The sequence below is a fragment of the Sebastes fasciatus genome, chromosome 20 (genome assembly GCF_043250625.1).
Source record: "Sebastes fasciatus isolate fSebFas1 chromosome 20, fSebFas1.pri, whole genome shotgun sequence".
Lineage (NCBI taxonomy): Eukaryota > Metazoa > Chordata > Actinopteri > Perciformes > Sebastidae > Sebastes > Sebastes fasciatus.
In genome coordinates this window covers 12308548-12321980 of record NC_133814.1, presented here as the reverse complement: position 1 = coordinate 12321980, position 13433 = coordinate 12308548, and the positions used below count along the sequence as shown (strand labels likewise).

Genomic DNA, 13433 nt, shown 5'->3' with positions numbered 1-13433 from the left:
ATTATATATGAAGAAATATTATTATTATTATATATATATATATATACAGACGTAGGCAAAATTGTTGGTACTCTTCCGTTAAAGAAAGAAAAACCCACAATGGTCACTGAAATAACTTGAAACTGAGAAAAGTAATAATAAATAAAAATTTATTGAAAATTAACTAATGAAAATCAGATATTGTTTTTGAATTTTGGTTCAACAGAATCATTTTAAAAAACAAACTAATGAAACTGGCCTGGACAAAAATGATGGTACCCTTAACTTAATATTTAGTTGCACAACCTTTTGAGGCAATCACTGCAAACAAGCGATTTCCGTAACTCTCAATGAGACTTCTGCACCTGTCGACAGGTATGTTGGCCCACTCCTCGTGAGCAAACTGCTCTAGCTGTCTCAGGTTTGAAGGGTGCCTTCTCCAGACTGCATGTTTCAGCTCCTTCCACAGATGTTCAATAGGATTTAGATCCGGGCTCATAGAAGGCCACTTCAGAATAGTCCAATGTTTTGTTCTTAGCCATTCTTGGGTGTTTTTAGCTGTGTTTTGGGTCATTATCCTGTTTGAGGACCCATGACCTGCGACGGAGACCAAGCTTTCTGACACTGGGCAGCACATTTCGCTCCAGAATGCCTTGATAGTCTTCAGATTTCATTGCACCCGGCACAGATTCAAGACACCCTGTGCCAGATGCAGCAAAGCAGCCCCAGAACATAACCGAGCCTCCTCCATGTTTCACATTAGGTACAGTGTTCTTTTCTTTGGATGCTTCATTTTTGCGTCTGTGAACATAGAGCTGATGTGACTTGCCAAAAAGCTCCAGTTTTGTCTCATCTGTCCAAAGGACATTCTCCCAGAAGCTTTGTGGCTTGTCAATATGCATTTTGGTAAATTCCAGTCTCGCTTTTTTATGATTTGCTTTCAACAGTGGTGTCCTCCTCGGTCGTCTTCCATTAAGTCCACTTTGGCTCAAACAGCGACAGATGGTGCGATCTGACACTGATGTACCTTGACCTTGGAGTTCACCTCTAATCTCTTTGGAAGTTGTTCTGGGCTCTTTGGTTACCATTCGTATTATCCGTCTCTTCGATTTGTCATAAATTTTCCTCTTGCGGCCACGTCCAGGGAGGTTGGCTACAGTTCCATGGACCTTAAACTTCTGAATAATATGTGCAGCTGTAGTCACAGGAACATCAAGCTGCTTGGAGATGGTCTTATAGCCTTTACCTTTAACATGAAGGTCTATAATGTTCTTTCTGATCTCCTGAGACAACTCTCTCCTTAGCTTTCTGTGGTCCATGTTCAGTGTGGTACACACCATGATACCAAACAGCACAGTGACTACTTTTCACCCTTTAAATAGGCAGACTGACTGATTACAAGTTTGAAGATACCTGTGATACTATTTACAGGACACACCTTAGTTTAACATGTCCCTATGGTCACATTATTTTACATCTTTTCTAGGGGTACCATCATTTTTGTCCTGGCCAGTTTCATCAGTTTGTTTTTTAAAATGATTCTGTTGAACCACAATTCAAAAGCAACAGCTGATTTTCATTAGTTAATTTTCAGTAAATTTTGATTTATTATTACTTTTGTCAGTTTCAAGTTATTTCAGTGACCATTGTGGGGTTTTCTTTCTTTAACGGAAGAGTACCAACAATTTTGCCTACGTCTGTATATATATATATATATATATATATATATATATATATATATATAAATATATATATATATATATTTATATATAGGATAACCCAATTTTCCATTAGCCTAGCAGTGTCTCCACACCCTCTTGCTTCTTCTCCCCATCATTTTCATCCTCTTTGCTTTTTGAAGGGTGAATGCGTAGATATCAAAGGGGAAGCCTGCAGCGGAGCACACCAAAGTTACGCCTTTGATAGGGGTGACCTTTCAAAAAACTAAAATTAAAAAGAACCCCAAAAATATAAAATTTATTTAAATTTTTTAATTTATACGGAATAACACATTCATGTTTTTTAAAATCCACATATCTTTATTTTATAAAGGTATAATATTATCATTAACGAACTTTGTTTTACTGCTTCCCCCCCACGATGATGATGGTTTTACCCGTACGGCCCAAGTCAGGTGACATTTTCCGCTTCGCCATTTTGTGCTGCTGCGCTGCGCCGGGTATTTATCAGAAGAGTCGTGACTACTCTCGTTTACTCTGCTTAGTTAGTTATCTCAGACGGTTCCTCCTATATATATATATACATATATAACTCGGGTTTCTCATCTCAAAGCCTGTGGCCTTCGATAGAGTCGATATTAATACTTAATTGAGTATATTTAGGTGTATTTTGATAGACTGTTTGAGAGGAAGAATGTCGGGGGCCGAAAGTCCTGAGTATTCTCCGTTCTTCGCAGTGATGGGCGCCTCTGCTGCCATGGTCTTCAGCGGTAATTATCACACCATAACATCATTTATAACGCTATTATATTTAAGCTGTTTGTCGGATACAACATGTCAATGTGTGTATTTACAGCTAACCCCGTTTTTAAAGTATATCCTTCCCAACGGGCTTCTTGAAGGTAGCCTAGCTACCGTTGCTAACGTCGCAACGTTAATCTCGCGCTGTCAGTTATCAGACTTTAAGATATCTGGTGGCAGACAAGTGACTTTTTTGGTTTATTCTTAACCTGCCAATGTTTAGTTAGTAGTAATTAGTTAATGTAATTAGCTGTTCTGCTTCAACGACCAGACAGTAGTCAAGACTAGTTAGCTTTGTTAGCTGATGACGACTACATATGTTAGCTTTGACGTGTTGGCTTACTAGTAGATTTATTTGATGACACTAACAAATCAAGGACTTATATCTTTATTAAAGCAGGGATTATTAGTTAACAGTCATTACAAAAGGTGTCAACATGTATTTAATTTATCCCTAATGCAGCTTGTTAGCTTTCTGCTCTTTAGCAGAAGGTGTTTTAGGTTAAATCCCACGTTTTGTCTGCCAGATGTTGGGCTACTGCATGCAAGGATGTAAGGGTGTTAAAAAAAGCAATATGTGATACGTTTTATTTAATGTAGCTTGAAAGAAGAGACATATTTAACCAATGGCAGTGATGTGAAATAGTCGAATTGACGTTGTTCTGCAGTAAAGTATTTAGGTTTATTTGTTTTGCACAATTTAAGATTATACAGCATAACAAAAAAATTAATTAATAATATACAATGCAGGAAGATGCAAAAAAACACTGGGCTTATCTGAAGCCTCCACCTAGAGACAAGATTAATATAAAGAAATAATATGACTACATAATTTGCTATTCTGCTACAGTTTGCCATCTGTCAAGTAGGTGGTGTCTGCATCTAATTTAATGCAAGTTATTTTCATCTGAAAACTGCTTTTTCTTAACAACTTAAATAACCACTGGAAAGCCAGATCAGCTGGTTAACTTCCTTATTGCTCTCAAGGGAATGACACAAAGTCACATGATAATCACATGATGAGACTGATGACTTGGAATTGCCATCTGTGTGTCTACCGAGCTTGTGAAATGTTACTATATAGGCTAAAAAGTTAACAAGTCAGCAGTGAACCTGTTCAAAAGAAAATATGGCTAATTTTAACAAAAGATTACAAAAGGTGTGAAACCACTTATTAGTGGTTTTGGATAGCAACTGTTCAAGTGGCACAGAAAGTGAACTTTGATACTGTCTTGTTTTATTATTGGTCATACTGGTTTTATGGATCTTTTCCTAGTTTATCGTTTGGCTTTCGTTAATCTAAGACGAGCTACATCATATGCCAGTAATATGCTGTATCACAGTAAAGGCCTGCATGTGACTAGGGTGACTGGTGGGATGGGTGCAGCTCCAATTGGAAATCAACAAGCTACTAATTGACCATGTTGAAGAGGGCATGACCTGCTGTAGCTCGAGTCCTTTTAGCAAAACTGGTTCATTTAAGGTGGTAAATGGTACATCGTTTTTCATTGTGGGACATCACCAGTGAATGCCTATAGTTTAAGATCTTTAAATCTATTTGGAAAGAGCCTTTTCCCAACCAGAATTTAATCTTGCATTCTGTTCCCACCTTTTCGTTTGTCTTCGCACTGATTTATACATCAAACACGCTTATTTAATAGTCAGTGAAAGAACATGTTTTTTTAACAAATCACATTGGGCTGCATGGTAATGACAAATCTCAGATGTCATTTTCATAGATTTAGAGTATTTCAGGCAGTGAAGTGTTAACGTTGGCAGCACAAGAAGGCATCACAATTAATAATATTTTAAAAAGTCCCATTATACAACTGTGATAGACAGGAAGGCAATCCAGGCACTCCATAATACTAAAACAAGTGGCAATGAGAAAGGAGATTAGATGAGATTCAACTTTATTGTCATTACACATAGTACAAGTACAACAAAATGCAGTTTTGCATTTAACCAGACTGTAAACTAGTAAAGTGCTGATCAAGACAATATATACAAATGAGGATATATGTGGTGTATATACAGTACATATATACAGATTGCAGTTAAGGTGCAAACGATAGACATATATTATATTATGATGAGTAAGAGTTAAGTATAAGTTGCATAGTGATGAAATATTGTATAGAAAATGTATAAGAGTACTATAAAGAATAAATTACATATACAGGTGTAATTATATCTATAGGTTTTGTGCATAGAGCTATATGCATATGGGACTAAGTGAATATAATAATATATAAGATGAATATCAGAGAATAATTATATTTAAAAGCCTTTATTGTAGTGGCTAAATAATAATTAAAAAAAAGCCAACATTTTTCGACCACTGTAGATCTTCATCAGGGCATTCAACAAAGCAAATGTGGCCTCACCTACATGGTATTGCTAACCAATGGGAGGAAATCACATTATCACCATAATACTACAAAATATTACAAAATATCATGAGGAAATGACACAGAACAAGTAATTTATATACATCATCAATGGAAAAAATGCTCCTAGATTTTAACTTTAAAACAAAACATGGAAGCCTATACAGAGAAAAGAAAAAAATATATTTTATTTATTTACAGAAACAACTACAAGAACTATATGACTTTATTTTGTTGAGCCCTACCAGGAAATGAGAAACAGCTGGATGCCAAAGAAGCCAACCCTGAGCCCATCATAGTTCAGGTTTAATGTATGGTGATAGGCAAGGGCAGCATGGTGGTGGCGGCTCCTGAGGCTAGCAGTAGTACTAGTCTGTGTCGGTGAAGGAGTGACAGCTGGGGAATTAGCTAGCAGGGAGGGGATCATGCTGGTACAAAGACGGGATGTGGTAGTGGTGGGATGGATGAGGACACTTGATGATTCAGACTTCAGCGTTAAGGATCTTTGTGTGTTGTGGAGTCATTGGTAGAAAATTGTAGCTTGTGTTTCAGCAATGTCACTTTAGTGTACACAAGCTGAAGGACTAGAGCTGCAATTAAGGTTTGTCATATTTTAAGGGTTTGATCCATCATTCAGTCTGTAGAAAATAGAAAATGACAAACTCATGCGCATCTTCAAAAGGAACTTCTTTTGCCGTAATTATCCATTTTCTAGAATAGGCTCTAAATTGCTGTGATCTGGTGTCAAGTGATGTTTCCTTGTTTTAGTAGTCTTGTGATGGATACTTCTTTTAGTGGTTTCTGGCTCACAACAGGTGACACTCACAAGGTGTAATCATCCATGATGACTAAAACCACCACTTCCATCATAACTGTGCTAGAGTTGTTCTGGTTTCCCCACCCCTCCATTACTATCTTAACTAATAGTCCATATTTTCCATTTCCACTGACAACAATTTAAGATGCTATACATCTGTCTCTTACTCTGCAGCATCTTCCTTTTCCAATTTCCTGTACAACACATCATTTGTCACCAAGGAAGTTATATTTATGCCTTCAGTTGCTTGTCCTTTAAATTAACATTATCCTTCTCTCTCTTTTGAACACACTCTTGGTGACGGTAGCATATATGCTCTAGAGCTCCTCTTCCCTTAGCTTCTGATGCAATAGATTTGTCAGCAAGTCTCATAACTTCTGCATTGCAGCCTCGTATTTTTACAGTGTGCGCCACAGTTTTCCAAGACAGGAAACTGTTTCTACAACTATGACCTTCCCTGTTTTGTAATTCAGAGAGCTTCCCCATTCACCCACTATTCAGAGCAGACCAAGCTGCAGTGTACTGCGTGGGCATATTGCATGCAAGATCATCCCTAGCTAGAGGCACCTCCTGCTCTGACATCACAAGACGTCACAAGGGCATCCCATACATCAAATATTCTGCAGGAAGGAAAAAAGAAATGGGGGGGGGTGAAAAGCTCTTTACCTAAGCTGGGGGGGGATTAGGATTAAAACCCAGAGGTTGTGCCTCCACACCGCTGCAGTAGCCGCCCTACCACACATCAAACCTTTTAACCGTCAGGACAGAATGGAAATGTTTGAGGTTTCCAGTGTTTCTCTATCAAACCATCACCTGTCACACCTCAGTGAGGCCAAGCTTACCAAGAAAGAATGGAGTCGGAGGATAACGTTACTGACGGTAACATATTACGCTGGTTGTTAATGGATGGCTGAATGGCTAAAGAATCAGCTGTTCAGAGGATGGCTGGGGTGTTTCCAGAATATTGTCCTTAAGGTGTTTTGTATGGCTAAATTACAAGTTTTTTTTTTTTTGTTTTTTTTAACTAGATCTGCAATCTTGGTGAGTTTTTATATTGAACAGCTGAGGTTTGTTTTGTGTACTTCCTCATGCTGGTGTAAGTCAGTTTGTTTGATGTGATGTACAATATAATTGGTGTTGGTTTTAAAGAATTTAGTTTGGCACTTCCACAAAGTCAAAAAAAAAAAAAAAAATGTTGGGCCTTGCCAAAGCACTGCCCAGTTATACTCAAACACATCTCTGTAGATAGGCGGTAGTGATTTAACATTGTATCGATAGCATCAGTCTAGTGATGAATCAATATAAGTAGTGGCTGGCTGCCATGTGCACATTTGAAGATTGGGCCTGCGTCATCTTCCTGTCTGCCTCTAGATCCATTTGCCAGGAAGCCTCACAGCTAGTCTTTGAGTTAACCAGAACTGTCTCCAGGCTAGTTTAACACATTGTTGTCCCAAGAAATGAGAAAAAAGGGCAGGGCACCTCGGGCTGTATGCACAAGACCAGGGCCAAGATTATATCTGAAGGGACTTTTCACATTTAATCATCATCAGTATGTTGGCTAGTATGAAGAGGCAAGAAATGTACTGTGCCAGGTCCTTGTTTATACACCATGGTATGACAAGATCAGCACATTAATCGAAGGATGCATCTTTGCTCACTTTTTTATGATATTGCCTTGTGACATAATTGATGTTTTACTGAGTTACATAAGATTTACTGACTGTTATGCAGCCATTTAGACACGTGTATACAAGTTGCATACAAGCAACAACTAGCTTTGACCTGTTTTGTCAATGCTATAGAGAACCCACAGAGGCTATATTTGGCATCAAAGCAGCATCTATAAATCTGTGAAAATGTCTCCATCTGTTCTAGAATAAATTACATGAAAATATGTTTAATACTCCTGGAAGGTGGAAGAACTGCAACCGCATGTATCGACCAATATATTAGATGCTATGTGGAGGTCAGTGCTGTCTCTGAGCTTTCGCTTCATCTTGCTTTTGCTGTCGATGAGGAAATAAACACTTCCATATTTACCTTTGACGTAGGTTAAGCTTGTCAAACCAGCCTGTGTCTGATTCATAGCACACTGACAGGCGCTTGTTGGATATTGCCAAAGACTCTTGTTGGTCTATTCTGTACACATGCACATCGATTTCATGAGTGTCCATCCTGGGCTTCTGTTGCTCTCTTTCTGAGTTTTTCCTTATCCGAATCGAGGGTTTAAGGATAGAGGGTGTCGTATGCTGTACAGATTGTAAAGCCCCTTGAGGCTAATTTGTGATATATTGCTATATGAATATGATTATCTCTCATTATCTCCCCTGGAAGTAGGGCTGCACAATTAATCTAATATTAATCGCGATCACGATTTTGGCTTCCCACAATTAAATGAATATGATCGACTGCGATATTGACGTTTAAAATGCTCCGCTCATATAAAACTCTGCTGCAAAAATCAAGCGCTTCCTAAACTAACAGCTAGAGATGCTCCATCAATCAGCAGCCACTGCCATTGAGTTACCTTATGGACAATGGATAAAATACATTTATTATAACGCTATCATGATGCGTTCAAATGTAATCTTGTAAAATGTTGGTGAGTAATTTACAGTATATATTAACTAATAACTTAAATCCAGTTGTTTGACGGAGAAGTTTCACAACAATATAAAATGGATATTAGCGAGAGAAATATGACCCGTTTAACTTCATAACACTAGCTCAAAGCAGCTTATAAAAAAACTTACAAAGCAAATATTTAATTAAAAATACAATAATTTGAATCAATTGAATTGTGTGTTTTTATACAAATAACCACTATAGATGACAATAACACTAAGTAAAAGGATAACATTTAGAGTTTTTGATGGTTTAATATAGCACAACATGGAAGTGAAATTGCGGTAAAAATATTGTCCCTAATCTATAAATAATTGTGATCTCAATGTTGATCAAAATAATCATGATAATCATTTTGGCCATTATCGTGCAGCCCTACCTGGAAGCTATTCATTTCTTTGTTTTTGATATATTATACCCAGTTCTTAATAGATGGTTGCTGTTCTATAGTTGGTTCTATACGGTTTCTATTTTTAGAGCAGGTTGATTGTTGATTTTCTCCTTAACTCTCCTCCTGCGGTCAGACTTAGGTGTGTGTGTGACGTAGATGGCACTATGCTTTCTCCTCAGCGTCACAGGCTGACGGAGCTAACATGCTGATGAAGCTTTTTGTTCTCCTACTTCCCCGTCACATTACAGTGATGCGAGCCAGAGACTAATGTGGTCTGGAGATCGCACACAGCAGATGTGCGTACTGCTGGTCCCCTCTGGTGCCCATCCTGTACGGATGCCGTCTCTGAAGATGTGGTATCCTGCAGCAGCAGCTCCCTGTGTGCTTAAGCCTAATGAGCCTTTTTCATTCAGAGAGTGATTTACAACTCTGCAGCGGTCCATTCTGAAATTACAAGGGCTGAAGCCGTTTGAGGAGATGAGACGACAAAGCTGATTTTTGGTTGCAGAGTATCTGCCTCAGTAAAAAAAGAACAGGGCCAGTTATTTCCCTTTTGAACCCGAGCAGAAATCCCCAGATGGAGCCATGTTGGATTTTTAAGGGGAACAGAAACTGAACAGTTTTTGATTCATCTCTTTTTTTCACTTCCGCTTCATTATTCAGCTGTGCCTTCTGGTTTCTGTCGTCAGTCTATTAGCTTACTTACATTGTAGTGTGTGTGCTATCTTGTTTATTTAACTAAAATGACCATCTCTCTCTTCCCCACCAGCCTTGGGAGCGGCCTATGGCACAGCCAAGAGCGGTACGGGGATCGCCGCCATGTCAGTGATGAGGCCGGAGCTCATCATGAAGTCCATCATCCCAGTGGTCATGGCGGGTATCATAGCCATCTACGGCCTGGTAGTAGCAGTGCTGATTGCCAACAACATCTCAGAGAAGCTCACCCTCTACAAGTGAGTTCAGTTGACCAGTCTTATTTCCAGACATTTGTGTTGTCTGCATTTCCTTTTTAATCTTTTTGTCAACCCATCTCACATGACAAGTTTTTTTTATTCTGAGATAACACTGAGTAGGAAAGGCTCATTTACTTGGTTCTAAGGCAGTAGGGACGTCACTTGTCAGGCTTGTTTTAAGCCATGACATGACGCTGGTTTTGCTTTGTAATTTTATTATCAGTCAAGCCCCCAAAGAGACCAAAATCAACAAATACTTTGTCCTACTAAACTAAAATTAATTAATAAAATTAATATGTGTAGCTGTGGCCCTATTGTAACTCCACCATCTACTAGATCCATTAAAGCAGCAGTGGGTAGAAATGGAGCAAATATATGATTTTAAAAAATATATATTTTATAAAACAGAAAAAGTCACTATATCCTGACAGTAGTGCATGAGACCGGTAATCTGAAAAAAAACATGTACCTCCGGTGTCCTCCGGTGCTCCTAATGGCATCTGCAAGACCGGAGGAAAACAACCAATCAGAGCCCGAGCTGGAGCCTTGCCGTCTCTGAGCAGCTGTCATCACTCGTGAACTCCGGTCAAACTAGGCAGAGCTGATCAAATATGAATCAATAATCTGTTACTGTATTGCCTATTTCTCACCTCAAATGTTTTCATGAACATCTTGTAGTGTACTGTTTAGCTGTAAATTGAGAAAGTTTGTGACCCGGCAGCCATGTTGAGATCTATTGAAGAAATACCAAGCACCACCCACCACCCAGAGCACAGCCAATAGGAACGCTCTCTCTGAAATGACCTGCGATTGGCCAAGAAGGAGGTGCAGAAGTCTAGTTATCTCTCAGATAACTTGAATTACAATATGCTGAAAGGTTATTATGGATTTTTTGCCCAATGATGCCAAAAACATTCTGCCTACTGCAGGTTTAATCATATTAAACACATAAAAGCCAAACTGTTACATTGAATGACATATTCCTTCAGTATAATGAGCACAGTCAGTGTAGTTAAACGACTGACTACAATTTCAATCTTATCACATCACTGCACAAGCTTGCGACATAGTTCCCATGTTAACACGGACAGAGGTAAATTTGTTGTTTCATCCTAATGATGGAATTTGTCTCCCAATACAGCCGTAGTTTTAGGACACAGAGGCATAATAAAAATACAATAACACTAGCCTTAAAGCCTTTACACAACGGCAACCTTTTTTTCGTGCAATTAATTCACACGCCAATGTTTTTATCATGAATACTTTTACACAGAACGTACATATTACGCAGCAAAAAAAGGGATGTATTGTTTCCCATAATGAGGTTGATTTTCAGAGCTTTCACCGTGAATAAAGTCATCAACCAATCATTTTGTGCGGAACAGGTTGAGTTGCACCTATATTTATGAAACAACAACATAGAGGCTCTGTAGTCCGAACCTGGAACCAGGACGGCAAACAAATGCAGCGCAGACCTGCGCAGAGTAGCTGCTACCCTGGTGGCACCTAATGGGCATCCGAATAAAGAATAGAGACCAGATCCACTCCTGTTCTTACCTTTCACAACAAAAGCCCTTGACATATAATATTTGCAGGCGAGTCTTTCACATTTTCATGCCCTTTATTCGTCACACCCCTGGTGTGTAAAGGCCTTCATCCTTTTAAATGTTACTGGTATTTAACTTCAGAATATGAGCATATCTACAATGAGTTGTGTGTGCACACTGTTCACTGTAATTCCTTTTTTGAGAATATATTGTGTACAAAGAGACATTACTCGGGGTTTGTTGGATCAGTTTAAAATCTTCCAAGGTAGAAACAGTAAAATGGGCAAAAACCATAGTGGGATTTGGTTAAATGAAAAGCTGTAGGAAGCAGACTGACTCAAACCTTCAACGCCTCATCAACTGAACAGCTTTCACCCTTCAGCCCTGTTGTATGACAAACCATTGGCTCCACGCATGCATTACAGGCATGTTTACTTAAAATGTTCTCAATCGCTTAAATTGTTAACCCAGATCCTCTACATCCCTTGTGCTGACGAACACTTTATCTGTGTGTGTGTGTGTTTAGGAGTTTCCTCCATCTGGGAGCTGGGCTGAGCGTGGGCCTCAGTGGGTTGGCGGCAGGCTTCGCAATTGGCATCGTGGGCGACGCGGGCGTGAGGGGCACAGCTCAACAGCCGAGGCTTTTTGTGGGCATGATCCTCATCTTGATTTTCGCCGAGGTCTTGGGTCTCTACGGGCTCATCGTCGCCCTCATCCTCTCCACGAAATAAAACGCCCAAAACATCTCCACTACAAGATCTGTCCTTTATGTTGCTGCTGGAGAAAAAGTGTAAAACGGAGAAAAAATTGTAAAAATGTCTGCCACTCGAGATGAAAGAAGTGAAGGCGGGGGAAAAAAATGAATTAAAAATGGCTCCATAAATATGGTCTTATCTCAACAATGTGTACAGTTGTCCCAATTTGATAGTTGACTTGTAAATGCGCAATGTAGTGATTTGTCTGTCTTGTGTGCGTGTGTGTGTGTTTCAAAAATTGTATGATGAAGATTCCTTTTTTTTCCCTCCACTTATTTCGGGCCTCGAGGCCAGCCGAGGCAGCTTGGCCTCTGGTCTTAGCGAGCTGACCAAAGGGCCGCACAGCTTTTTTCTCCTCCCGTATCGACTTGGGAGTTGACACAATTTCTGCATTAATCTTGAGGATCTATTTGTAAAGAGAAATGTATATGGACTTACGATTTTTTTCCACTGATTTTATTTATAAGAAATTGTTCATTGAACTGTTTAATGCAGCAACAGTCTTTAATTCCCCAGGATATATTATACATATATATACAGACATATAAATATCTACATAGATAGATTTAATGCACTGTGGGTTAATTGTGATAAGTGGTTGGAATTCCTCTGGATGTAATTCTTGGTTTAATAATTAAGATTGCCTTTAGTATGTTGCTGGTGAAGTGGGAGTTTTTGTGTGTAGCTGTATTCTAATCATTACGCAAACATTCTCAAAACTTCAGTGTTTTTCCTGTAGTACTGCTGTTTGCATTAAAAGGTGTGTGTGCCCCGTTGTTGGGTCTCACAAGTGTAATTTCCAAATTTCATCTCCTCTCTCCATCTTATTCACCCCCCCCTTTCCCCTTCTCATCTGTGGCTGTACGTCATCTCTTCCACATTCCAGCCATTCAGATCCTGCATGGGTTTCAGTGTTTTGTTGCTGTTGGAAATGAAGCGAAAGAGCAGGCTAGTTTCAGAAGATTTAATCCAGATCAAAGAGTTAAATGATGTGTGCTTCCTCAACAAAAAAAAAAAAATCAAGTTTAAATGATAAGAATACTTTGTAGCATGCGGCAGGAATCCAGTGAGATTAGTGTTCAAGTTTGGCCTAGTTTCACGCAAGGACTGGTCCAATTTGATCTGGAGTTTGTTTTCTGAAAATGGAGCTGCTGCTGACGCATTTTACTAAAGCGCCAATCTACAATCCTGTATTACCACTGATATTGAAGTTATCCTGATGTGTCGACATGTGTGTCACAATCGAATTAAAGAAGATTCCAACTTAGATGTGACTGGCTTCAAGCACACGAAATGGAGTGTTTTCAGTACTGTATATTTTGAGGTGACAGTCTCACACAGGAAGCATGACTTGGCATTTTTAGTACAAAATGAGGTCTCTAGGTTTGCAGTAAAAACAGATTAGCTGAGCTGCTTTTTTTACTGTATTCATGTCTTCCTGTTTCACTCTGTGGTGAACGCTGGTAATCTTCACACTTGTTAACGCCTCAAGAACT

The 13433-nt window shown here is 39.0% G+C and overlaps 1 protein-coding gene across 1 annotated transcript; it reads left to right on the top strand.

Moving 5' to 3' along the window:
• Positions 1 to 2118: 2118 nt before the first annotated feature.
• Positions 2119 to 13204, top strand: atp6v0cb (ATPase H+ transporting V0 subunit cb). The gene is made up of 3 exons (XM_074620124.1): positions 2119 to 2428; positions 9452 to 9635; positions 11709 to 13204. Exons 1-3 carry the CDS (start codon positions 2353 to 2355, stop codon positions 11911 to 11913), a joined length of 465 nt encoding a protein of 154 aa, XP_074476225.1. The 5' UTR covers positions 2119 to 2352; the 3' UTR covers positions 11914 to 13204.
• Positions 13205 to 13433: the final 229 nt, after the last annotated feature.

Bases quoted from the DNA above. Each gene is read 5' to 3' on its own strand.
- atp6v0cb (XM_074620124.1), top strand. From the start codon at position 2,353: ATGTCGGGGGCCGAAAGTCCTGAGTATTCTCCGTTCTTCGCAGTGATG. The intron at 2,429-9,451 runs GTAATTATCACA...CTTCCCCACCAG, and splicing joins TGCTGCCATGGTCTTCAGCG to CCTTGGGAGCGGCCTATGGC. The intron at 9,636-11,708 runs GTGAGTTCAGTT...GTGTGTGTTTAG, and splicing joins GAGAAGCTCACCCTCTACAA to GAGTTTCCTCCATCTGGGAG.